Source organism: Melozone crissalis, unplaced genomic scaffold, assembly GCF_028551555.1.
Source record: "Melozone crissalis strain CALT ecotype California unplaced genomic scaffold, PUWL_Pcris_2 ptg000027l_1, whole genome shotgun sequence".
Lineage (NCBI taxonomy): Eukaryota > Metazoa > Chordata > Aves > Passeriformes > Passerellidae > Melozone > Melozone crissalis.
Genome location: NW_026535805.1, coordinates 26836388 through 26864387, shown reverse-complemented (window position 1 = coordinate 26864387; position 28000 = coordinate 26836388). Strand labels below are relative to the sequence as shown.

The following is a 28000-nucleotide window of genomic DNA, read 5'->3' as shown; positions in this document are numbered from 1 at the left end:
TTCCATAGCACATGCAGCCAGATTAGCAAAATTAACAAAAAAGCAGAAACAAAGAACAGCCAACAGTTTTTTTCCCATTAACATTTCTATGTTGTTTATATCAAGAACTGGCTGATACATACAAAGTTGCTCTGAGTGGGTACCTGAACAGCCTGAGTTCAAAAGGAGAGGAGAAAGCTATCTTCTCAGGAAGGTCTTGAAATCATGTAATTTTCATCATAATTGATGGGGTATATGTATAAACATAAGCCTATGAAAAGCAAAACCAATGTCCCATCCAACGGCTGGCTACTCTAAGACAGATGACAGTACTCATTTACATCCAAGCAAGCACAAAATCTTGAAAACAGACTGAGGTAGTGGGGAATGCTCCAGATTGATGAGTATTTGCATTTCTCTTAATATGAACTGCAAGAACTAAATCCCCAGGAAATGCACTGATAACCTGATCAAAGTGCAGCTTGCTGGCAATAGTAGGAACATAAGGGGAATGATTCTGGCTCAAAGGGACTGACATTGAAACCAGCATCCCCCTTGTTTCCCCGTGGGCATCTCCACTTGCAACTTGGACTGCCATTCTACAACAGTGCATATTTTATGAAGATCAGGAAAAATCCCTACTCCCTCTGTTGTGGGAGGTATAGCAACAGAGGGGCACTCACACAACTAATTGTGCAGTCACAAGAACTCCCATGCTGCTTTAAAGAAGGGTTTTTCTTAACACTGCTTAACCTCAGGAGCATCATTTAATAGTGATAACATTGTTAAGTTAACACTAAACCAGTGATAACCTTGGAGGATGTCGATGAAAATGCACACACTGATCTTATGGCACCAAAAATAAAATCTACCTTGACTAAGGGACATCATTACTACTGGCATTTAGTACTTAAAGATGCTCTACCAGCTTAACAGCTGAAGGGGAAATATCCCAGCCTCTTCTGACTCCTGAATACATCAAGAACAGCTCTCACAATTCTGTTTATCCTAACCTAAGTGAAGAGCAACAATGTGGGCCTTTCCAGATATGCCTTCAGCACGTGCTTTGAATGCTGCCATCAAACGCCTTGAAGGCAGAAGAGGGAGCTGCATGGTCTCTTGTAACCTGGGAAAAGAAAGCTGGACCAACTGTTCCCTTCTTACCCATTTGTGGTTTAAATGGTCTGCAACTGGAAAACATCCATGTACCTACTCCTAATGATGGCACGTGCCACAAGACATAGAATTAAAATAAATACTGGGGTGAATTTCCAGAATGAAAAAAAAGGAGCAATGACATAGCAGAAATCTCAGATGGTAGAAAAGCTTTATACAAACAGTAAGAAAAGCTACTTCATTATGGAAGTCTGATTGTACAGAACTGTTTACATCCAGCGACAGAACAGAAATGAAATGGCACTAAGTGCACTTTGCATTGTGTTGCAGTTACAATATCCTAACAGGCACAAGGATACATTTCACAGTAAGACTAGGAGATTCTCCTGACAACAATAATCTTTTCAATGCTTTCCCCTATTCAACATTAACTGCAACAGTGCTTAGAAACTTCCAAGACATGGCACAAAATAAATGTAATTTGCTGCAGATAGTATTTTCACATAACACATTAAAAACTTACAGGCTTACTAAGCGCTGCAAGTTATGAAAAAGGAATAACAATTCTCTTTGATTAACATTAAAGACACCTTTCACCAACTTTAAGCTATTCAGTTCTCACAACCAATTCCATTCAGTGAAAAGCCTATTATTCAGTGTCTAATCAAAGATTTCTCCTCAGCATGCAGATAAAAGGGACAGGCTATCATCCATAACTACATAATATTTCAGCCTGAAAATAGTCATCCCCAATTTTGCCATGTTTGATCACTTTCAGAAAGATATTAAGGCTGCCCAGGGAAGACATTACAGCAACCTTCTTCAGTTAGTTTTCTCAGTGAGCCAAGATCATAGCTCTCCCTGTTTTCCAGGTGCAGTAAATGAACACCTGCATAAAACTATCCTTTAGCCATCAGAAGCCAAGCACCTCTGTCCATTTCAGAGTATGCTTGAGCTAACACCACAGCTTATAGCACCAGTCCTACCTTTGATCCAAACCATTACCTTGCTACCCCAAGGCAAAGCTTAATATACCTGTGAATACTAAGGGAACTGAACCTGATTAAAGCCAGCCCAGGGAAGAAAAAAACCCAAACATCTCTGCTAACATTTTATTAACATTTATATATATTTATACTTTATATATATCTCTGAGCAGAGAACTTTGTTACTTATCAGTCCTACCCCTAAATCTTGCTCTCAGTCCCAGTTCTATTTTGGTATGTCTATAATTTTAAAGCTCTATTTAAGCAATTAACAAAACTGAAGCGGTATTGTAGCTTGTAAAACAAGATACTGTACTTTGTTTTAAGAAAAAAATTACAGCTCTTGTCTCTTTGGAGAGATACTGAACATGCCTCCAGACAGCAATTCAGGATAGGAATGAAATATGAATTATGAATAAAGTCTTGGAGAAGCCCCTCAATTATAAGCAGAGATTAAAGAGACCAGCGCCAATTACAGTGTCCTAAAGTTACCTGGTATGAATCCCTTTCCATTTCTAATAGCAGCTCATTATGTTGCTATTTGCAGTTACATATATGAGCTCTAATGCATAGATTTAAGTTTCTGGCTACAGAATGTTTGACAATTTCAAAATCTAAAACCAGGTGAGCAAAATTACTCACTACAGAGCTGGAATCAGTAGCAAATTTACACTTCATTGATGTGATGAAATCTTTTCTCTAAGGTACGGCAAAATCTTTATCAAGTCACAATTTCAGACTGAGCATGTCTTATTTGCATATGAAATAGTATCTTTCATAATTCACATTCCCCTGAAAATATCCACAGAAGCTGGATAGGATATTCACTCTAGGACATAGTAAACTGCTCCCCCTGATCTTCACAAGTCAAACTTAGAAATATCACACAATTTTATGTGAATTGTAGTTGAAGTGCCGTCTTTTTTTTTAACACAAATTTTGGTTTACAAGAGCATTGTTTAAAATGCATAATATACACATGTCAACCTGATTTAATTTAACACAGAATTTCAACCAAAATCCTTTCATAGCCTGGTTAGGGGCATGAGAATTTTAGGTATGAAATAATGCCTGTGATTCTGTCAAGACTATTACCCTTAGGTTCAAAACATGTTTTAGTTCTAATACATCTGCTTTAACAAAGTCAACTGTAAGCAGTTACAGTTAAGACTTTAGAGATAATAAGGTATATACATTTCAAAACTCAATGACTAGTTATTTTTAACAGTAATTTCTGTAAGATGGCTACAAGAAGAAGTTTTACATAAGACTGATTATCACAACCCTCCATCTGGTTATTCTCCCGTTTTCAAAAGACAGAAGTCAATTTCTTAATTTTCAGTTTCTCTGAACATTTTGCTCAGCTGTTGAACTAGTGCAACAAGCTCAGGGTTTCCCCCAAGTGATTCAATTTGCTTATAGGCTTCAGATTCAAGCTGTTTCAATGTATTCCGAGTGTACTCAAAGGAACCAACATTTTCAAGATAATGTACACAGTATTTTTTTATGTCTATGTTCTCTGTCCTTTGACGTAAAATGTTTTGCACCTGAGTACTTTCAGGTCTCGACCAAATTGCATGAATGGTTGGGAATGAGAACTTGCCCTCAGTTAAGTCTTCACAAAAACTCTTGTTCTCGCTATATTCTTTGGAGTGCAAGTTGGCATAGTCATCTCTGATTTGGAAGAAGAGACCAAGTGTGTTAAGGAGTGGCTTTAGGTCCTTTTTATAATTTGAGAAGAGCTGCATGAGACCTACAGCTAATCCGAAGAGCCCGCCTGTCTTTTGCAGTACCATGGCTTTATACTCAGCCTCTGTAGGACAGGTGTACGTGTCCCTCCAGTAAATATCCAAGCCTTGACCTTTATGGAGTTCCAGAAGTTGACGAGTAAAAACTTTAACAGCATCTGGATGATCAAGGGTTAAAACCTTCTCTAAGCCAAGAAAATAAACATAATTAGCACAGTTGATTACAGATGGAATTCCATAGATACTGTGTGCCACTGGAAAGCCCCGTCGTAGCTTTGAGTTATCTTCAATATCATCCACAAGGAGGCTTGCATTGTGCAACATCTCTGTCACTTCAATGATAACCTATGACAAGAAAAGACAAGTGTTAAGTCTCTCATTGTAATTTAACCATGATTTTTGCAAGACTATACTTAAAATGGATAATGTTTAAAATAACTATATTCTCTATCACTGAGGTTCCTCTTCAGGCAACTTGCCTTTACTGTTAGTACAGATTTATGCTTCTCTTCACCATCCAGTTTGCTCTAAGCCCTGGATCACATAGTCTTATGTGTAATGTTTTCAGATTCAAAGTTACTCCCTGAAATGCTTCCACTTGCATGATCTTCACTGTTGCTACAGTTCTAAAAGAAACCATTGGCTAGGAGTCATGGAATAGCTGTTATTAGAAACATGACTAGGGGAAAATAAAATAAACAGTGTTTTTAAATGTTTAGATTTACAAACCTGAAATCTCCCAAAGTCAGTTCTTGAGAGTGTCGGGTATCATCCATTATCACATTTCTCTTGTGAACCATGTTTTGATAAGTGGAGAGTTCATGTTTCTTTTCCCACACTTTGTGTGGTTATATTCAGTACTGAGCTCTTAAAGGACAGACTATTCCCTCTGAAACATCATTTGGAAAATTCTTGGCAGAAAGACAACAGCCACAATTTCTTCCGAGAAGCTTCCTACACTCTGCTTGTTACTAGGTAGACCAGTATCACACAGCACCTGAGGTGTGCAATAAACTGTTCACAACATTAGGCTTGTAGCTGACTACATTTGAGTAGAACAGAACCTGAACAACTCATCAAAAAATGAAGAGCTTTAACAGTATATGCTGCTTTTATTCCACAGCTGCCACACAAGCAACGGGTATATTCAGCACCTGCTTAAATGGAAATAAATTTAAGCACACAAAACTGCACACTGTATAAACTCATGGCAAAACACATCTGATTAAGATATGATTTTAGAGCTAATGAACCAATTATACTTCTTAGCTACAAACATTGCATTCAGTCAAAATTCATCAAAACAACTGTTAAAAACACTAAGACCACCATAAAATGGCAGCAAATATCCAGTATGGTCCTGTTTGGCAAGTGCTGTAGGACAAAATAAAGACTTTGCTGTAAGCATTTTCTCGAGCACCAAGCCACCTGGTGTTCAGTGAACATTGTCCCAAAGATTAAAACTCACACCCCAGGAATTTAATCCCTTTCCCAAGATACAACTGCAAGAACAGCCTATTTAAACACTCATGAAATCAAAGGATAGAGTACTTACTGAAGGCAACTTTACACACCTATTTGTTTGAATATACTTTTGGTCCATTATCTCATTGTCAGTACTATCAGGAACATTTCCCTGTGTTCTGTGAGTTCACTGGATAAGCCTACTCTAGTATTTCTCTTGCTGACCTATTTCATATCACGGGCAGTTTCACGACCTCTTGCAGCTTCCATAGGTAAGGTTTAAAGGAAACAGTGTTTCCTGACTCTGTTTCTATCAAATTACCTTGTGAGCTTAAGATAGTGCCAAAAGTGCTTCCAAGGTGAAGGAAAGGTGTGAAACACTTCAGATATCAGAAAAAGATTATTTTAGAAGACATCAGGAAGTAGCCTGAGGAAATGAAAAGACTGGTCTCCATAATGAAAGCTGAAGACCCAGCAGAGAGTGCTATGTTTTCTTACAACCTACACCTATATAATCAGTATCTGCTGCACTATCAGTCCAACACTCAGGTTTCTTCCATCTCCTTATTTGCAACAACTTTAGAACTTGCTTGACTCTTGCTAGGCCATTTCAGTGCCTTTTCAGGGAGAAGTTCACCTGACAAACCCAGTGTTCTCTAATTCGAGAAGTTGAAGTGTTTCAGTGCAGCACCAAAAGGAATTCAGTAAGTGTTGGGAGAAAAGATCACTTGGTTGGGGCAAAAAGTGAAACAGTGGCAGTTAACAGTAAAATAAACTACCAAGGAACCTCAATTGTAGTAGCCTCAATGGTATAATCTAAATAAACTACACAAAGACAAATAATCTAAGGTAAGAAAAAAGCCCCAGAAAGAACACCAGAATTCAAACTTTTAGTAAAGGAAATACAAATAGCTGGAAATTAATCAGGCTGTGAGACACAAGGGACATCTTATGGAGATCATGAGAGAGGTCAAAAAGATGACCAGAGGTGGTCCTCCAGACTTCAACCATCCTTAGTTAAAATGCACAGAAGCTGCAATAATTGCATCATTATGAAGACTAAAAGATGACAGGGTCTTGTTTTTTCCTGCCACTACAACCAACTTAAGTAGTAAAGGAGACATTAAAGCATTGGTTTTCTTCATAAAGACAATCAAAACAAGTGGTCCAAGTTTTCAAGCAGTTACATGATCATCAGTTTGAAGTGACAGAACTGGTAACTTCTGTTCACACAGAGGCACTGCAGCTTCAGTTTATTATTAGCACTAAACAAAAATGGACCACAATGTCATGGGTGCCCAGCAAAAGAGCAGGAAGCAACAGTCAGATTGCGACACAAAAACCTGCTAGTTGAATAGAATGGAAGGTTTTGTTATAATGAGAGGGGGTCAGCATGAGAAGACAGGCCTCGGGAAGCTGCAGAAACCCCATCACCAGATTTTCAAAACTCAACTGGGCTCCAGAAGCCATAAGTAGCTACAGAGCAAGCTCTGCTTTAAGTACAGGGTTGTCCTAGATAACTTCCAGAGGCTTCTTCCAATCTGAATTCTGATCTGTGATATTAGATTAAACCCATACATGCAATACACAGGTTGCTATATTATTTGTTTTATTTGGATGTTTGTCTGAGCACAAGGGTAAGATGTGTCTAGCTGAAAGACAGAATAAATTTTGCTAGACAGTTACACAAATAGGCTGAAAAATGGAAGAGTTCCTAGATTATGAAATGCAGCCTCTTAAACCACTCAAATCACTTTGCTGCTTGAGAGCTATGAAGTGTCACTTTTAAGCCACCCTAAAAATTACTCCGTCACAAATGCTAAAGAATACTTCTGCCTACAATTAATGAAATTAAAGGATCAGCTGGGTGTCAAAAACCACAACCAATTATATCAATTCCTTATATTGCTTTGGACAGAAAATATTTTGCACACTTCGTAGCAGTTTAACAAAACTGCAGTCTAACCTAAAAAGGCAGATAACATTTAATTTGAAAAGCCACAGTGTTTAAATACACAGCCACAGCCATGCATCTTGCACACTTTGTCCAAGAGAAAAGACAATGAGAATTCCTAGACAATCCTTCCCATTAGAAAGCAAGGACTGCAGACTAAATGATACATCCCTCTCAGTTTTAGGTTTTTAAAGTTGATTTAATTGCTGCCTTCGATATTCTTGTATCAAAATATCAAGATTTTATTTTCAAACACTATATTTGTGAAGTCTACCAGGTAGTTGTCTAGCTTGTTTTGTAAGTTATTAAAAACTCAGTGTTAAAAACTGAGTTAAGTGGGTAACAATGATAGCTACTTATCTACAACTTCAAAGGTTGAACACTTGGATGGAAGTAACTATTCCAGTAAGACATGGAAATAATTTCTTTAGTGTTGCATCACAGTAAAAGCTTTGCATTGAAGTTGTTTTCCTGAAAGTTCACTTCATATTCAGAAATTAGTGCATTTAAGACTTCTGATAATTTATGCTATGCAAGAGAATAATCTGTTACCAATGGTCTTGGAAGGAAAAAAAATAAAAAAAGAATTTAAAAATAATTAGGCAGTACCTGTATTTTATCTTCCGGAACATTCAGCCAGTGATTAAAGGCCTGTGACAGTTTGGTTCTCACTTGCTTACCTACAATAAAAATATTATAGGCATTTATAAAAATAATAGAGTTCATAATTAGGCACAACAGTTTGTCTTAGCAACTAGAGCTGATTCGAGACCCAATTAAAAAACTCATCAGTGTGACGACACAAAAGTGGAAAATACATCAGTGCATGGCTTGTTTCCTCATTCAATAAACATCAAGTAGCAGCAGTTTCAGTTTTAAACACTTCTCAGGAATATTTAAAGCACCTATTTACAGGTTACTATATTTAGTTTTCACAATTTAATTAGTAAGGGATCCTGACCATGTTGGTAGCTTGTACAGATCAGCTAGTTTGCAGGGCATGTTAATTTTAAGATTAAAAAGTTTCAATTATGATTCATTCTTAGTTGAAAGTATAGGTATTTGTTGAATAGCTATTTCTGTCAATTTTTAGGTCTTTCTCCTGTAGTATTATTCTTTACTTGTTACTGTAAATTTGTAAGACAGGAAAGTGACATTTCATATACTTACTAAATAACACTAAGAAATCTGAACAGAACATTCTGAACAGAATAAAACTCTCCAAGAATTCAGATATTTATCTTATACCCGGGAAATCTACCTACAAATAGGATTTGGTCTGCTTTGGTAAAATCTACTTTGTTGGAGCCAGGCAGTCATCTTGTTTCATAGCAATTAAAGATAACATCAAATGACCAAGTTTAGTATTAAATCATGTTGTTTTGTTCAATCCAGATACTTTCTACATGACAGAGTGAATTTCAATAGAAGCTAACTGCATGCCTATGCATTACTGATGTCTATTTTTTTAGTAATTTGCTGGTTTTCATGTACAAATATCTATTCAGCATCTAGTCATGTTCAATATGAAATAAAGGTATCCCCGATCCACACTGAGACAATTCTGCTCTGAACTTTGAGAAGCTCAGCTATGTATAATATCTTGGAATAACTGCAAGATAGGTTTACACAAACAGCTTTGTATATTTGTATATATAGCTCACATAAACAAGCATTTGGAAAAAGCTTTAAATAAACTTCAAAGCAAGTGCAACATAGACACCTATGGAACCCGTATTACTTGACTCAAGATGTACTGAGACATCACTGAGATATTCTGCAATACTAGTCCTCCTGTTGATAATTCCATCTTGCCCATAGCACCAAAGAAATGTCAACATTTGAATCTCTCCCTAAGGCTTCTCTGTGACTCTGTAGCCAGAGTATACAGAACAGAATAATAAGTACGGGTAAATTCACTTGCAGTGATAGACCCTGGAGAAACTGGACTGAAAATTTTCCCCCTCCTAATTAAGCCCCCATCAGGTAAGGAATAGCTTTGTGTGTTGGGCTCCGTAGCAAGGGTGATAACCTTCCTCCCTGGATCAGAAGTCTGCACTTTTTGTCTCAGTTCTCAATGATTTCCACAGCTTCCTGTCACCACCATCTTCTGGTTCTCACTAGACAAGATTAACAAAATGGTCCTTTTTGTCCCCAGGATCTCTGTCCTCTGTTTCTGCCACATGTGAACAGGCATTCTTACCTGGACATACACTGCCATTGGCTTGTTTTCTCCATTTTTGTTGTCTGTGCTTGGTTTTAAACACTAACAGTTTTCTGCAGAACAGAAGGATTGTTTTGTCTCCCCTTGAGAATAACTGTTATAAATATTTGCCAAACTGTATGGCTTACCAGTTAAGGATTAACAAGTATGTCAACCACATTCATAACAAAAATCAGTCAGAGAATATCACATTAAGGAACTGTACCTAATCTATACCTTATCTATAGCTGTTTATTCTCTTCTAAATTACTTGGATACAGACAACACCTGCTTTTTCTTTTTATACTAGGCAGCCAATCCTGTTTTTCTGAATGTGTTTCCTAGAAAACACACTTAAAGAATGCTGGATGTTCAGCAACAAGCATTATTTCATCATGAGGAACTTGACTACTAGCACACACTCTAAATGGATTATAACATGCACAAAGGATTAAGTCACTTTAGTTCCTTGGTCCAGGCAGCATTTGAATTGTTAGACTTGTCTACCCTGAGTAGCAAGGTTTCCTAGACACCGACTACCCAAGGAAAAAAACACTACCTGTATAGTGAGACATCTATTTTTCCTTTTGTAGATGCAGATTTGCTTGTCTTCTAAAGGAACATTATGGCTACATAAATGCTATTTTATCTGATTCTGAAGTCGCTCTTACCTGGTCTATGCAATAGTACAGCAATTTTCTGTACACACAATTTATGCCTGCAGCAATATTGTGGTGGCAAAAGACCAAACCCCTCCAATACCTGTCTCTAAAGCCTGGATGGAGAAGATTCCATTCCTTGCCACATCCCTCCTCTCCCTGAACTAGACAAGACAACAACACAGGGACACTAGGACATTAAAAGGAGCACTGCCAGAATTATCCAGTTTCTTCACTGTCACATTCCACTACTCTGTAATTATTCTAAGCAGGCTATTGTAAAATGGAAGAATAGAGGTCTAACACCCAAAATTAGAAGCTCTACCTACTGTATAGAGCTATAATAATAGACATTACTGCACCAAGCTTTTATCAAAGCTCTGCTGAATGCATTTGGTTTAATCTGCCTAAGATCCCAAATTATTACCCAAATCAAACAGCAACTATGGAAAGCTTTTCTCCTTAGTAATGCTGGGTGGAAAAGGTGAGAAAAACACTGAGAAATTCCTTCTACAGCTAAGAATGTTAAAGCTTTATCCTCCAAACAAACATCAAGTTAGATTAAAGATACTGTATTGAGGACAGTCCCTCCTCCTCTTCAGATGAGATGCTTCTCATCTAAAGGGAAAAAAAGGAAAAAAATCAGCCAACTTACTCTTTATATACACACTTGTTCTTATGATAGGGCACAGACCCAAAAACTACAGACCTCCATTCTGGACAGGCTCCTGGTTAGGGTTTCTTCACTTCTGCTGTATTCAAGTAACCACAAATTTTGCCCTTAAGGCAGCACCCCACTTACAGAGAAGGCTCATGAAAGGGCTAGAACAGCATGGGAAAGCACAGAGGGACTATTAACCTAGCCCCGATTACAGCTAATTCAACTCATTAGCCCAGCAGAGAACACAGCTTTCTGCTAGGTTAGCTTTCTGCCAGCTTTATGTACTGAGTCAGCTCCTGCAGTGGGTCTGCCACAATCAGTACAAGGTGAGCAGGAGATGCTGAGGGTCAGGGGAAGGGGCACTGCCCTTCTGGAGGAAGAAAGCTCTTGTATTACCTGAGCTGTATTGTACACTTGCACGTTTAGCTGCATCCTCTGATGGATTAAAACTAAATGGATAAAGTCTCCAGGCAGACCTCTCCCAGCAGCTACAAGAACACTACAAACAGCATAAGTGAACTGCATGAAGAGAGGCAGAGAGCAGACACATACACATTTAACCTGTGCAGCTACTTGTGATTGAGGTCATTGACAGAATTCTCTAGCATAACTCCTCTGCTCAAAACAGGGTTAACTAGCCCAGCATTGTGATCCTGATTTGTGCCTTGCTCCTTCTCACCATACTGAATGTCACTATCCCACGGTCACTGCAACTGAGGCTGCCTCCAGCCTGTCCTAACCACTTTTCCCTTCTTTTTAAGTGGAAGCCAAGCATAATGACTTCCTACATCAGCACTGTGGTCACCTGTGTTAGCAAGAGGTCATAAATTCATTCCAGAGACCTCCTGGACTGCCTGTGTCCTGCCGTGATGCTTCTTCTACCACACTGTGAGGTAACTGAAGTCTCTCAAAAGAATCAGCACCTGTAAATATGAAGCATTTTGCAGTTGTCTGAAAGTCTCATCTGCTTCCTCTCTCTTAGGGGGTCTGTAGCAAACTCCCACTATAATGTCACTCCTATTGATCTGCACTCAAAATTTAACCCATAAGCTCTCAACAGGCTCATCTGACTGAAGGTAAAACTCCATGCAATTCAACTGTTCTTTCACATAAAATGTAACTCCCATTCCTTGCTACCTCAGATTGTCTTCCTAGGCCATCCACATGCATCCATTGCAGCACTCTAGCTGTGTGTCTATACCACAATAAAACTGTTGCCCTACACCTGCATCCAAATTCTACCTTCTCCCTTTTACTCCCAATAATGTCTGCAACTGTATAAATGCATACTTCAGAGAAGCATCCAGTCCTGCAGATGCCCACAAAAAGCAAGAGCTTACCCTATCAAGTTCTTTTGTACTTCCATTTTGGAGTGCTGGGATGATTCACCTTCAGATCTTATCTGTAGATTACTAAGGGTCTTGTTCAAATCAGCCTACACACTTTGTTTGCAAGTTCACTAATTCCTTACTTGACTGTGTGCAGTCATTTTCTTTTACTATAATCTCTACTTTTGCCCTGACATGGACAGGTGGATGCTATCCCCTCCTGGTAGTCCTTGCTCTGCAAAGGAGGTCTCAAGGCTGTAAGAGCCAAAGCTCTGCTAACAGCATGAGCTGTGAAATTAACTGGCTGTAGACAGGCAGTATCTGTTTATTCCCCCGATTGTGAGAAGGGGGTGAGGATCACAGAGAAGACCCACTTGGCTTCCTGTTGCCTTGGTCCTCATTCCATTGCTTGATAAGCTTCAGGCACCCCCGGGCTATACCCATTAGCATTCAAGTAGAAGAGCTGTAAGTTAAGTATTTTAAACTGTAAGGTTAAGTATTTAAAGGTGAAACACACCTTGGCAGTCCTTCCTCACATCCCTATCAGGAGTATCTAGAAGCAGCAAATCTCCCTAAAACAAAACCACAAGGCTCTATTCCCTACAGGAGTCAATCTCTCCACTATCTGCTCAGTCTCACCACTTGCTGCTGCCCTAGGCGCTGTTCTGGTGCTTGCTGTATAAAACCATAGAATCATTCAGGTTATAAAAGGCCCATAAAGAGCTTCCAGCCATGTGTCTTCTTCCAGTGCACTGAACCTATTTGGCAACTGCACATCTGTTCAAGGAACAGGAATCTCCCTCCTGGTGTCAGAGGCCACCAGCCTTCAGCATTGCAGGAGTATCCATCTCCCAGCCTGACATGCAGAGACTATTTCTGCCCCTCTGTCAATATACCTGGAGGTTTCAGATTCTTGAATCTGTAGAGTCTTGTAATTTTTGTTATTTATGATGCTGTGCAAGCCTGCTGACCCCCTTCCACCATTCCTTTGCTTAGTGACATAGGTTTTCCACAACTACACAACCTTAGGAGCAGGGACATCACTCGATTCCAGCTAGTGGGTGCCCCCCAGGCATCCCTGCAGCTCACAGTCCAGAGAGGTGCAGCCTCCCTCAGGAACTTGGCCTAAGCAGAGGCCTCTGATCTGCCAAGGGTAGTTGTGCCAGTGGTAGGGATCATGGCCTGTGGTGCTTAACTCCTTCACCAGGCTGATCAAGTTCAACAACCCAGCAGAAAAAGCTGAACAACAAAGCCAGTCTTGACTGTTTAGCTTGCTAAACAAGAGCAGGAAAGACTGCAGCCAAGACCAGCAGGACAAGAATGGGAAGATGCACAGTCATGAATGGGATCAGAATCTGCCCCTTTCAACAGCAAGCTATTAACCATATCAGTTTAATGACAACTGAAATTCTATATACTCCTTTGTGTTGCAATATCAGCTACTGCTGTTAACTCAGACTCTTAAAAATCAAAGATTCGCCATGGGTGTGAATTAAGACATTTTTGGAACAAACCTCAACAGAATCTTTGGAAGTCAGTCCTGCACTTTATGATACTAAGTGAAAAAATTCTAGATTAAGCAGAACATCGCTAAAAACTAGTATGGCAATGTTCCACTCCAATGAAATTTTACAAGAAAAGTTACTGTTTCAGAATCTATGTTTTTCTCCCAAGCAATAATTTCTGCTCAAGAAGGAATAAACATTAATTACCACACTAAACATAATTACCATACTAGTAGTTAAAATAGCACCATACTAAAAATCCCTTAAGCCTAGCAGCTTCCCTATCCTGTTTGAAGTCAAAGAAATATACAAGGTTACTTTAAGTATCACCCCGAGAGTGTTGCCACCAAAAGTCTTATTTCAGCAACGGGAAACAGAGTAATCAATTTCCCCTACTAAGTGGTTAATACTTCGCAGTTAAAAAATTGTGCTCTTACACTACTGACAACATTAGCAGGCTTTTTCCCTTCCCTGCTACCAACCTGAACACAGTTATACAATCCCTTTTTATGCAAACAAACTTTGATATGTATCTACATTCATTCAACCATAGGTTACTAAACTGCTTGGAGAGTGTAACTAGTGTTTCAAGATAAGGAACTGGACTACTGTGGAGCAATAGTGTACATATTTGATACTCAGCCAAGTTTTCTGCAAAGCCCCTCCGAGCTCAAACTGATCCAACACAGAAACAGCTTCTTGTTCCTGTCTCCCTGCCTGCTCACTAACAAGACAAGAGATTACCAGGCAAGTTTTTAACAGGTTAGGTGATTGATACTACCTAACAATTTGATTAGCAGGCTCAGAACTGGCACAAGTTAAGCAGCAGGAGAACACTGCCAGAGGCTAAGAGGATAGAATGAAACTGCCTCTTTCAACAAGGGCCTCTTGTATTAGCTCAGGCATCTCATTTGAGCTCCACTCTAGGCACAAACAGCATCTGTAAGCCAAATTTTTCCACCCTTACCAAGCACTGGTGCTCACACTGACTCCAAGATTCACACATGTAACTGGCTCCCACTGATCTGTACTTGGCATAGCTGACCTTAGGCAAAGCCAGTGCTTCAAACACAGTAAACACAGTTTGTTTATGACTGGGACCCCTCACTGCTTCACCTGTTCCTCAGTACAAGCTTCCCACAGGTACACCACTTTCACTTGCCTAGTTTAATGGAAGTTTTCTCTTCTGAATCACACCACCACTACTGCACAGAGAGCAGTGTATCTTATCTCTTGCTTTCCCCAAAACATACACTAAATTAACAAGAAGTGGACATGGTAAAGTGGACTATCAGATTTATGATTCTTTAGCAGGACAGGATATAACACACCTGTACTGCCAGCGAGTGTAGTGTTACATAAGCCACCAGTAAAGAGTTATTACAGTTGAACTCACAAAGGGAAGGAATTTAGCCACAGGAATTAAGGTGGGAAGGGTAAACATATTGCAGATGCATCATTTAAAGTGAAAGGTAACTGAAGAGCTTTTAGTCAAGCACTTTTGCCTATAGAAGATTTTTTGGGCACTTGTTGGGTGTTGTATATTTCCTACTAGGAAGCTAAGCTTTTCTTCCTGGTGTCTACAATAGCTTTAAAAATAATTAGCAACTAAAGCAGAGGTGTTGCAACATTCCTTGGTTAATGAGATAATCTAATAATATAAAAAGTAGACTTAAAGATTATGTTTGAGGAAAGCAAATTTTTTCAGGACCAGGGCTTAGAAAGCTCTCTGTAATATCACAGACTCACTCTCAAGGTAGTTCTCTAGAAAGACCACCACCCAGTTCAACATAGCCAGAAGGAGTACACATGAGGGAGTGGGAAACAAGCCTCCTGGCATTAAAAAGGCATACAACTGCCAAATTCTTTCCTTTTCTTAGTTTTCAACTTGGTGCTAACTGCCAAGTCAAATGAAATCACTAATGTTGGCAAGAAAATCCTGGATATTTGTAGAGGTTAATAACGAAATTAATTATACTCAGGTATAATGAATTAGGACTCTGAGGACCCACCCTACTGACATACAGCTCTTGCTAGAGATATGCAAAAGCCACTTAGTACTCTGCCTGTCTAGGCAGAAGGTCTTCTACCCTGGTCAAATATAATTTTGATCAGAAGTATTTCCTTAATATTTACCCAAATTTTCTATCTTCCTTAACTCCTTCAGCAGGCAATATAAGCTGGACAGAGGGCAACCAGGCATTTATGCAGTAGTTCCAATGACAAAGTTGTTCTGCCACTATTTTTACAAAATTAGTCACTTTGATAGCCTGTATGGTCTTTCTTACACTTTAGGTGTACAAATAAAAGTCACAGCAATGTGATTGTTTAGCCAAAGAGGCTTCCAAGGGGCATATCCATACAGCAGCTTGCTTTCAAACTGCCTCCTGAATTCTGCTACATTGTGCAAGACTGAAAACTTCATGTGAATGTATTGCTGGTGACCTGATAGTACCCAAAGACTGGCTGAACCTCTGACAAGTGAAACAAGCCATGAATAGGGACAGCTGAAACTGGCCATAAGAACACCTGTCTCTACAGGCACCAAGGAGAATAAATTACACAAGAGGAACAGGTTAATGAAAACCCCCAAAAAACAACCCAAAACAAAACCAAACAAAAAACAAAACAAAACACCCAAAAAATCTCCCGAAGAACCCTAACCAAACAAAAACCCTTCAAACACCACCCCTCCCCCTCAACCAAAAGAAAACCCACAACCCACAGAATTCAGTACAGGAAGCAACTAAAGAACAAAATATCGTCAGCCCTGAGTTTAAAACCAGGATCAAGTCTTCAGTACCTGCCTTTATCCATTTTTAAAAGCATAAAGTCAGCTACTCTGGAGAACAGAGTAACTGCAATATGACTTACTACAATTGCAATATTAATGTGGCAACATTACTACAGACACAAGAGGTATTGTACCAATCTCACCAAAAAAGGTGGTTTCATAAGAGGAAGAAAAGAACAAGTAAAATAGAAACACTGAAAAGTATTACTTTTTATTATTCTTAAATCCACAAATCAAGAAGAGAAAAACTTCTTGGCTTGTGCTTCCCAAGACAAAGGTTGCTATAAAAACAATTTTGATACTTAAAACAACACAGTACAAAGAAACTTGCCTGGTAGTTGAAGCAAATACTGGTATGGCTCTAGGATTCTTTTAGATGTTTCATCCATCCCATCCATTTCTTTCTTTCCTAAGACGTAGTTCACTGTTAAAGAGAGTGTTATTAACACTAATTAGATTTAAAAATGTGTAAGTAAGCAGTAGATGCATACAACTAAAATGTCAGCTGACTTACAGGTTAGGTGCAAATATTCCAATTTTGTGCATGACACCTTCAGTATACAAAAGGTTTCCATATGTCATTTACCAAGGAAACACATATAATACATGCTAAATACAGTTTAATTAATCATGAAGCTAAAGCCAACTCCTAGACTTTGCTTACTTTTTTGTATGTAGTAGATTGCTTAGGCAATGAAGTATTTAAAACTTTACCATTCAAAGCTCCACTGCAAATCTTTAAAGACACTCATACAAAACCTCACAGAATTTATCTGCTAAATGCTTTCTCCACACATCAGACATTTCAAAAGCGGCAATGTCTAAGAGCACAAAATATACCTCAGACCAAGGCAACCTAAAGAAGAAGAATACTAGCTTCAGTCTTTTGATATAATTCCTCAATCTTTTGTTATAAGTCAAAATAGAAATACACAATTTTTCTACCACCGTTCAAACATACTGACAGCTCTACACACTTTCCCACACACCATAAAATGTAATAGACTCTTATGAATAATCTTTTAGGATCCAGGGCCTGCAGAGCTCAATTTTCCATTGATTAGCTTCAAGTCACATACTTTAGGTCACCTCCATCTGCATTTTTTTTTCAAACTGTTTTCTGTGACAGATTTATTACCCTTTCACCTCTAGCCTTCCTTACTGCACTGCAGATGCAGCAACTCAAAACAATTCTTCTCAGGTAGTTTTAAGACAGGAACTGCAGCAGCAGCATAAAGTCTCATGCTACTTCAGCATCACTTTTCAGATACTTTGCTAGTATCCTGCAAAGGATTTATTTCTTTGCTGCTGGAGGAAGTGAATAGTTATGTAAATTAATGTCCCAATTTTGGCCAGACTAGAGCTAATTTTCCTCCTAGTAGCTGCTGCAGCGCTGTGCTTTGGGCTCTGTGTGAGAATACTGTTGATAACACACTGATGTTTTGGCTGTTGCTAAATAACGCTCACTGTAAGTGAAGGAGTTTTCAGTTTCCCAAGCTCTGCCATGGAGCAGGTGCACAAGGAGCTGGGAGAGTATAGGTCAGTCAGGTCTGTCTATTCCCATTCCCACCTTCCACATCCAGAAGCATTTGTAGCAGTCTGTACTTGGGGAACTGATTTGTGTTAATAACTATTTTCCAAGTTTAGGTATAGATCAACTTCTTTATTTGCTTCACTCTATGTGTTCACCAAATGTATTGGCACTTCAGGAGCAAGAAAGGCTATGTAACCAAATACAGTTGTCAACAAAACGCTCATAAGGCTGCACCTTTTAAGAAAGCTTTGCATATTTTCTTGGCAGTGATGCTGTGATAAGAAGTACAGCCTCTCCATCCTATCCATGTGCCAGCACAACTAGAGGCCAGGCCACACACTAATCAAAATCAGATTTGACACCCTTGACTCCTTATTTTGTTGTCAGCTTGTTGCTGTAACTGAAGTGCTTCCAACCAGCACTGCCACTGAGAGGCAGCTGTCAAACTGTACCCTTATATATAAAGAGTAAGTCTCAAAGGACTTCAGTAAGGAGGTAAAATCAAAGATCTTCAGAGTCTACTCCAGATGTTTTAAGCAGAAAGAATCTGGTGGAGATAGATATAAGGATATACTATCAACCTAACAACTCCCCTGTGACTATTACTTGTCAAAAAGCCACACAGACAGTGACAGAATTGAAAGTGCACAGCTATCCAGCTAGGCTGAGAGGAGATGTTAGCATTGGAAGTGCTCGCCTAGAAAAGCTCTTGCTTAGAAGTAAATGTTAAAGTTCTTCCTCTTCCCTCAGGGAATTAGGTCTCTTGCTCATCTACAAGGGAGTAAGCCAACATTCAGAACCCCCAACTAACTTGAAATTCATTAGTATTGTACAGCATCAACCTAAATATTTGCATCTTTCTGCACAAAACTAATAGGAGTTCACCTGAAATACTAAATGTCAACAGAAAATTAGTCAGGTACTTCTGCCACAAGTACAGAGATTCTTACTTTCTTTTTTCTTTTAATAAAAGGCAAAAAAAGATCTAATGAACAAAAGTAACAAATCTCAAATCAATATAATTAAAATTTTCTATACTACTATTTTACCATTAAATGAAATTCTAGGTAAATCCCCACCAGGGATTTACCAAGGAAAAAAAAAAAGTCTGATTATTCATCAGACAGCTACACATTTAACACACCCACTAGCACACAAACAGTGAACAGAACCTCCCCCAAACTTACACATAGAAAGGGACCCTTGATAAAGGAACATGTAAATGAAATTCATTACAAAAGCCTCTAAGCAAAAATACCATGATACCACACGTGTAATATTATTGCTCTTTGCACAAAATTATCACATACAGCACACTTGGGAAATGCCTGATATTAAGAGTTTCCTGCTGAGGTGACTGACCGATTTGTTATGGAAGTTACCCTTCTCAGTGATTTACACACAAGATCTCAAGTCACCATACCCCACTAAAAAGTAAAAGCCAGCAGTTAAACAATAAATGAAAGGCTACCAAAAGCCTTTTGCTAGTGAAAGTGCAAGAATTGATTACGTCTATGCTTATTCATAGGATTAAAGCAGTTAAGGCCATTTTACCTTATAAACCAGCACATGAACTTGCTGCATGTCAATTCATATGCATGACAAAGTTAATTTTCCAGTTATTTCTTATATCTTCACATAGGCAAGAAGAACAGCCACACACAACAGAGAGCCCAAACAGCTGCCTTTTGGACTGCACCAAAGCTTATCTCTGATGACCTCTTTGAAAACACACATGACACGAGGATAAGATGGTGATGTGGGCCTCCATAATGTGGAACTACTCTAAAGGCATACTTGAAGCTGTGATCTGTGTCTAGAACCTTTCTAAGAGGATGAAAGTTGATGATTAATGATGATTAATTCCAGGCCAAATGTCAAGAAAAAGTTTCCCTTTGGAATTTTGCAAAACAGCTTCTCATGCTACCCTGTTCCATTCCACTCCGCAGACCTTTCTTCCCCTCCTCCCAAATAGGGAGAATAGTCTGAAATAGTCCAGGTTAAAAATACAGATGGTATTTTAAAAAGTATCATCATTTCAGGGGCTGCAGTCATAGTGTAATTACAGAGAAAATAGGAGACAACTACCAAAAAAGCAAAGAGCTCCAGTATAAAATGAACCATTCAGAAGGTTCTCAAATCAGCTCCATCACAGAATTTAGTGCACGGAGACACTGGCTTCGTTGCAACCACTGGGGGGGAAGAAGCCCCAGACAGGGGGAGCAAGTAGGAGTGAGAAGCAAAGTTTCAAAAAGAATACACAGAAAACATAGTGAATGAATATCTACTGTTTCAAACAGAGACTACCAGAAGTCTTAATCCAAATGCCACTGGGCCACCAGTCCACATTCCCACTCTAATTAGCAGAGTCCTGTTTATAACCTCTCCCAGGCTGACACCTAACAACACCTCGCATTCAAGCTGTGGGCGGGCAAGCTTCCCGCAGGTGGAAGGGCAGTGGCAGACCACACATTTTCCCCGAAGATGCAGCTGAGTAAACAACAGCTTTCCATAGTGCCACTCCACTAACGTCTGAACGACACGAGCACCCTACTCCTGAGATCGTGGCTCCGTTTCAATGGGGAATTCCAAGAAAAATTGAGCAGGAATGCTGCAGAAGCCCGAGAACAATACCTTGGCCGCCGAAGTCGCGGCCCGCAGGCAGGGAGGGTCTCTGAGCTGCGGCCTGACCCGCGCACAGAACATGAGTCGGCAAAACCCGCGGCCGCAGCTGGAGCGCTGCGTTCAAACTCACATTCCACAGAGAACATGAAGCTGCTGCCGCCAAGCTCCCGCCACAGCCGGACCGACGGAAATAAGGTTCATTTTTTTCGGAGTTCAACGCGACAGACGCAGCTCCCTCAGCTGCCTCCAGAACCCCAGGACGAGCGGGCCCAGCTCTTCAGCGCCATTTTAGGAGATTGAGAGCCGAGGACGCATCGCTCCCCCCGCCCGCCGTCCACCCCCATTTTCTGATCGGCGCTGTCGGGCTCAGCCGCCAGGGAGGGCCGGGAAGCGCCGCCCGCCGCCAGCCCAGCGCAGCCCCGGCCCCGGAGCGCTCTGTCAGTCACTCCGCCCGCCCCGGCGACCGCCGGCACCGCCCAGCACTACCGGCGGCCCCCTTTCCCCCGGCCCCTTCCCGGGCAGCCTACAAGCCCCTCCTGGGCGGGGCGGGGCGGCCGCAGAACCCGCTCCCCCGCAGCCGGGCTCGGACCGGCCCCTCCGAGAGGGGCGCCCCCCTCTCTTTCCGCCGCCCGGATCCCAATGGTCCCCCGCCACCCACAGCCAGCTAACAGGGCAGCCGACCTCACCTCGCCTCGCTGCTGCTGCTGCCGCCGCCGCCGTCGTCGTCTCCTCCTCCTCCTCCGCCGCCGCCGGCGGCAGCCGAAACCCCGCCCTTGAGCAGCCGCCGCTCCAGGAGTGGCGGCGCTGGCGACGGCAGAGCCCAGAGCGAAGCGCCGCCCCCCTCCTTCCTTCCGCCCCGCCGGGCGCCACCTTCCCCTCCTGGGGGGAAAATGCGCCACCGAGCGCCCCCCGCGCACGCGCACGCCCCGCCCCCTCGGCTCGTTAGCCTTCTCCGGAGTGCCCCGCCCCCCGTGCGCGGTGCATTCTGGGAGTTGCTGTCCACTGAGCCGCGCAGCACTGCCTGCCAGAAACGCTGCTAACGACGAGTAGGAACTGCGTTCCCCATGAGCACCCTCGGCGCCGAGTCTCAGTTTCCATAGAAGTGGAGAAGAATGATGTCAGTATTTCCGACACGAAGGCCAATGGGGCCGCGGGGTAGGCGGGCCCTGCGGGACACGGCCCAATGGGGGAGGTGGAGAAGGGGGCGTGGCCGTCCCCGTTCGCCCGTCAGTCAGTCATCGGTGCGGGAGGGGGAGGGGGACCGAGCCGTGCAGTCACCGCCGCCGGGGCCGCGCAGGACGGATCGGCCCCTCCGCGCGCCGTGCGGGGCCGCCGCCAGCGGAGCCGCTGCAGCAGCGTTGAGCGGGGCCGGGGGTGCCCGAAGCTGAGAGGAGCCTTCGCCCAGTTCCCTTCCGTGCCCCCCGCCTCGGGCCGGGGGAGTAGCGGGCGGGCGGTCGCAGCGGAACAAAGGTGAGGGCGCCGAGCCGAAGAAGGAGCCCCCGTGCCCCGCCGGCGGCTGGCGGGGAGGCGGCGGGGGGCCCCGTGGGGGCGAGGGGCCGGGCGTGCGGTGGCGAGGGAGGGAGGGGGGCGCTTGTTTTTCTCCTGGTAGCGAGACTGCGGCGGGACTCGCCGATGCTTCGTCTTCCCCCCCACCCCAAACACCCAGTGGCGGGCCGGGGGAAGGGACCGGCGGCTTCTCCTCCGGCCCCTCTGCCGGGAGGGACGGAGCCCCCTCCTCCACACTCGTACAGACACACGCTCCGTGTCCCCGCCGAGCAGGTCGGGCCCCTTTCTCCCCGCCCCCCTCCATTCCTCCCTCCCCGTCCCCGCTCCCTTCTTTTCTTCTTCTTCTTCCTTTTCTTCCCCTCCTCCGCCGCCTCCTGCCTGCTCTCCCTCCCTCCCCCCGCCCGGACCCACTGCGCCGAGCCGGGGAGTTGCGGCTGTTGCTGCCGAAACTCCTGCGGCGGAGTCAGCGCTTTCCTTTATTTAGGGGGGGGAGACGGAGGGAGGAGGAGCCGCCGCGATCCGGAGCCGCAGCCCCTACAAAAGCGTGTGTGTCGGGGTGGGGGGACTGCTCCCGACACCCCGCTCCACGGCCGTGCACACGGGCACTCTTCCTCGTACAATGGAGGAAGAGCCTCCCTCCCTTTCGCCCTCCTTCTCTCCGCTCTGTCTCCCCCCGCGGTAAAGCGAGCAGGGGGGTGTTCTCTGCGCCGGGACCCGCGGGTGCCCTCCCGCCGCCCGGTGCCCGGGGAGGGGGCGCAGCGCCCCGGGGAGGCGGCCGGGGCGCCTCCCCCTCCCGCGGCAGCCGGGGGTGGGTTGTTGTTGTGGCAAGTTTCTCCTCCTCTGACAGAAATGGCGTCAGTGGCAGCGAGTGTAGGGGAAGCCGCGGCGTGTGGGAGCCGCGGGGGGAAACGGCGGCCGAGGAAAGAGGGAAGGGGGTGAGCGGCGGGAGAAGGGGGGATCCGGGCAAGGAAAGGGGCAGTATCGGGAGGAGCCCAGCGCCCCCACCCGATGTTTGGCTCCCCTCCCCCCGCCCGGTGCGAGCGGCTGGTGCGGTGCCTTAGCGCTTTGTTTTAAATTCCAGGTCCAGCCTCGGCCGCTCAGCCACGATCGAGGCTTTTACCGCAGCCTGAGCTCATCATGAAGGTAAAACACTCGCTTGTGTGCCTGGGAGGGGAAAGGAGGGAGGGTTGCATGGAAAAATGCTGTCCTATCTGTCAGTCCATCTGTCCCGACCCCGGTGCGAGGCTCGGCGCTGGTGCAGATCCAGACTGCGGGCAGCTTCGCCCCCACTGCCGTGTTTCGGTGCCTTGACTCGTTCGCTGATCGTGGGGCGGGCTTTGCTCCGCCGCGTTATGCTGGGGGAAGCCGTGAGTTCCCCGAGCAGGGGCTGTTCTCCTTCACAAACATTGTTTGTAGGAGAATAAGGACATGGCTGCCTGGGCTGAGCTTGCTTCATGGAGGAGCAGGGCACAGTCACCCTGCTCGAGAAAGTAGCGTTGTGGGGGAAATGCTGGCTCTACAACATTGTTTACTTGAATAGAGGGTAGATTTACTTACTTTCTATTCGTCAATAGGAGTTTTGTTGAATGAGTAATCTTGATGAGAGCGGGGAGGGTGCAAGTGAGCGATTCTCCGCAGTGAAATGATTGCTGTAAGGTGCGGAAAGATTTTCTAACAGGTTCTAATTTCCTCTCGGTGCTGTGTAGTATTCATGTACCTCACTGTCATGCATTTTTCTTCTCTTCGACCTTTCTAGACTGTTGATGTTTGGTATATTATGCAAGCTAAATAGCAAAAAAGATCGTTTTGGTGGAATAGAATGATTTCTTCTGTGTATGGGCAAGAACTGTGTGCCTAAAAGTAGTTTTTAACAACTGTGTTAGTTAGGGCTTTTTTTACCATTTTGCCGATATGTCTCGCTCAAACTGCCATTCGTGTTACTGTCACCCCCGTGTAATTCAGCTCCCGGTCCTGCTGGGCAGCAGTAAATCTCACTTCAAAATACTATAAATCTTAGAAAAAACAATTGTTCCAAACCTATGATGCATCAATTCCTTGGTGTTTATTAATAAAAAGCAGTAGTCTGTATGTGGGTTCTTCTACTATCAAGAGTTTTTGCCTACTGTCTGTGAATAAGTATTATGTAAAGTGTGCACCCAGTACTATATTCACTGCTAGAAATGGTAAATGAAATAGACTCTGTTAATTTCTAGATTGATCTGACTTGCTGAGCAGTGAAGTCTTTCTGTATAGCTGTTAAAGGTTTAGTATGGTTTTTTTTTTACTTTGGTGACTTTATGGCAGTGTTTTGAAAAATCACGTTTTAATTGCCCTATGATTTTTCTTTAGCAAGTGCTAAGATATAAAATACTGCACACGTCTGTCTTATTAAAAGTAAACTATTTATGAATTTACAACAACAGGCTGTTGAAGTTGTATGATAGGGAGGTTTCCCAATGTGGCTCATTGCCTGGTGGGGATACTGGAGATGTAAGCAAGATAAATAGGAGGCAGTATAGGGAGCTTTTTTCCCCAGAAGGAAAAAACTTATTTAAATGACAGTTAAATTTACATAAGTTTCTAATATTCTTTTTCAATGTAAACAAATCTTACAGTTACCATAGAGATTAGGTTCAGATACTCAGTTTTTAGAGCCATATTAATATGTAGATAGACAGCTGGGAGCATGAGGAGGTCAGATCACAAGTAGAACGCAAAGTGTTCTGTGAAACAGTGATACAGATCCACTTCAGGCTGAATTGAATGTATAACAGATGATTAAACTTAGAGTAACAAATACAAAAACCTGTTAATAGACCTGTATTTTTTTAAAAACCCTCAGAGCTTACTTAGTCTTCACTAAAGTTTGTACTACTCTTGCATGTTTATTTTTAAAGTTAGGATAAATTCTGTCAGAGTGTTCAGGTGTTAAGTTTAAGTCTGTAGCTTTGCAATTTGTGTGTGTCTAGTGTTAAACTTATGTATGCTTGAGATAACTCCAGTACTTTATTTACTGTGCCCTGTAGTGTTAAGGGAGGTTAATCTGTAAGTCATTACTTTGAAGCTTTCGTTATTACAGGGAAACTTCTAACAGTATTGTGGTTCCAAATAAATTTCTAAGATTCAACAACTTAACCAAGATTATAGGAGTTATACAGTGGATCAGTCCTTCTGGCTGGCTTAAATTTGTAATTTATTACTTAAGCTTACAAGGATACAAGCCAGTCCAATAAGAAGCAGTAAGGGAGAATGCTTAAGAGAATTATTAGCTTTCTGTTTGTATCGCTTCAAGGTAACATTGACTAGATTAGATCAAGATACTGTTTAAATATGACTGTATATTTCTGTGCATTTTTTAAGTTATCCAAAGAACATACTCTTTGGATACTCAAGGACACTTCAGCATGCAGAGGATTTAATGTTTTTAAGACCTAGTCTTGCTTAGGATCTGCTGATGCAGACTTGCTTCTGACTGCATGATAGAGGCCTCTGTTTTGATTTATGCCTTGGTCATTCCTTCAGGTGCAGAGCGTTGTAGATTCTGGTGCACAGAGCCTTAGAACTGGATTCCTTGTCAGTACCTTGTCTCTTTATGTGAAGTTGAACAATTCAATTAGCTTTACTGACTCCTTTCTCCCACCTGTGTGGTATGGATAAAATGTTGATCTTTCTTTGTAAAGCACAGTGAGGTATATTTAGGAACAGCACCAACAATTGTATTGACACAAAACCGTAAGTCACTTGTGTTCTTGCATTTCGCAACGCTTTGACACAAGAGAGTTATGCTGCCTGCTTAGAGATTACCAGAGCTGTTGGTATCATTGCTCTCCTTGTAATAACCCAACTTAATCCAAGGAAATAAAGCCCCTCATATAAACCAGTAACTTTAGCCTATCAAGTAGTCTTCCCATGGACTGCTAAGACCACTTAAAAATACTTCTGAAATATGTCTCACAAGAAGTGTTCAAGTCTTAATAGAATTATGCTTGTTATTGTGGTGTTCTACTAAATCAGGCTTTTTCCTGTGTTGATTGACCTCTGATAGTTAGTGCAGTTGTGTAGATAATGGCTGGGATTGCTTGCATGTTGTGGAGGTTTTTGTTGATTTAGCACCTTTTGTATGAGGCCTTTTTGCATTAAGTATGTGTCAGAAGAATGTAGAATCTGTTTGATGATTTAAAAAGTAATTGCATGCCATCAAATGACTACATACTAAGTAGGTAGCAATATATGTAAAAGCATTCTTATAGAGTGCTTTTTTTTTTAGCTCCATAATCAGGAAATAAACTCCCTGAAAGCAAAGTGTCTGCTTTTAAAGAGAAATAAACAAAAGCTTGGTTTCACCAATGATTTGTACTAGGAACTGCTGCAAATGCTCATGAGATTTTTAATATGTATCATGGCATTTGTTTGATATATATGTAGTTAAAAAGTTCACTGCTGAGTGGGGATCAAAAGAATAGATGTCCCAGAAGCTAGAGCAATGCTCTATGAATTAAGAGATCTGAAATGATTGTTTAAATGTTTTGATACTGTTTGCATGTTAATGTTTTTCATTCTGTAAAGTACAAACTATTTAATGGTTGTTGATACTTGTCTTTGGTAATCCTAGATGTTCCTGGATGCTTGCTCAAAGTTACCACACTAACAAATTAAGAAAGCCATGCCTATGGTTTATGGTAGATTTTTTTGTTTTGGTTGGGTTTTAATTCTTCCTGAATTTACATTTTTGTTTCAGTAGTCTGTCCTAGTGACCTCTCCAGCTACCCAGGGAGATCAGTTGTGCACACTGATGCTGTGGCTGCTTTCCCTTAATGTGTGCCAGACCATTGCTCATATTCTCTGCCAGTATGGCTGAAGACAAAAGTGAAACATCTAGTAAACTTTTCAGCCACTAATTTCCAACTTTGAGCACAAGTCAGTTGAAAATCCCATTGGTCTTATGCAGGCTGGAAACCAGTTGTGGAATGTAGTGACCTTTCACTTTCTGGTTAACTATTTGAATTGCAGCAGAAATGGAGATTGCTGAGGGAAGAGTACTGTTAGAATAGTTTTTGTGATGGAGGCAGGAGAGCAGGTAAGTCTTAAGAGGTGTTTTACTCTATAACTTGCTTCTACATTGTGAAAAATTATTTTTTTAAATTCTTTTCTGATGTTCCAGTTTGAACAAGTGATCAGAGGCAGTTATTGACTTCCTCGTGCTTGCATAATTATGTAGAAAGGAAAGCAAACACCACTTGCACCAAGCAATTACAAGTCACGTTGGAATAATCTATGTTATTTTGAAATTGTTTATTTGCACTTTTTAAATGCTAGTCTTTATATATTTTACAGTGGCTAAACAGCATGGAAGTCCTGAACTCAAATCTGCATGGGTAGTATGTGGCTGTTGAATGGTTCTATTGGTTTAAAAGGGCTTGAAGTTAATTAGACCACATAGTGGAAAAAAGGCTGTCTTACACTGAGAAGACTGAAGTTGTAATAAACTATGAGCATTACTACAGTTAAGTTGCCTGTATTATTATCTTCAAAGTTGGTGAAGGATTTTTGGATCAATGCTCTCACGGCAGCATAACTATTGTATGAGCATACTGTCTAAAGAAAATGTTAGTAGGCAGAATAATGAATGTGCATATCTTCACTGGAACACTTTGGGATGGTTATTCAATTCACTTTGTAATCCAAAACAAGTATTGTATACATGCAGAGCAGAAGCATGCTGTGATACACATTGCATGTCTGTTTTCAAAGAAATTCTGCGTTGTAGTTGAAAAGCCCTTTGAAACACAATGCAAAGGTTTTGATATATTAAGCTTTACTGTCAGTATAAAAAACTTAATCTGAATGCTTTGCTGATTGAGTAAATTGAAAATAAATGCTAACTTTGAGAAGGTGGAAATGATACTGTTGTCACAAATTGGTTTCAGATATTTTGTTT

General features: G+C 41.9%; 2 protein-coding genes across 2 annotated transcripts in view; one reads left to right on the top strand and one right to left on the bottom strand.

Moving 5' to 3' along the window:
• Window positions 1-1289: 1289 nt before the first annotated feature.
• GGPS1 (geranylgeranyl diphosphate synthase 1) lies at window positions 1290-20897 on the bottom strand. The gene is made up of 4 exons (XM_054280400.1): window positions 20687-20897; window positions 16729-16821; window positions 7857-7927; window positions 1290-4174 (listed from the first exon to the last, which is right to left on the bottom strand). The coding sequence occupies exons 1-4, from the start codon at window positions 20700-20702 to the stop codon at window positions 3413-3415; spliced, it is 942 nt and encodes a 313-aa protein (XP_054136375.1). The 5' UTR covers window positions 20703-20897; the 3' UTR covers window positions 1290-3412.
• Window positions 20898-21854: 957 nt separating this feature from the next.
• The window catches only part of ARID4B (AT-rich interaction domain 4B), an 88195-nt gene continuing 82049 nt past the window's right edge, over window positions 21855-28000 (top strand). The window contains exons 1-2 of the mRNA XM_054279482.1: window positions 21855-22026; window positions 23144-23205. Coding sequence (XP_054135457.1) covers window positions 23200-23205 — 6 coding nt within the window. The 5' untranslated portion in view covers window positions 21855-22026; window positions 23144-23199. The remainder of the gene's footprint in view (window positions 22027-23143; window positions 23206-28000) is intronic.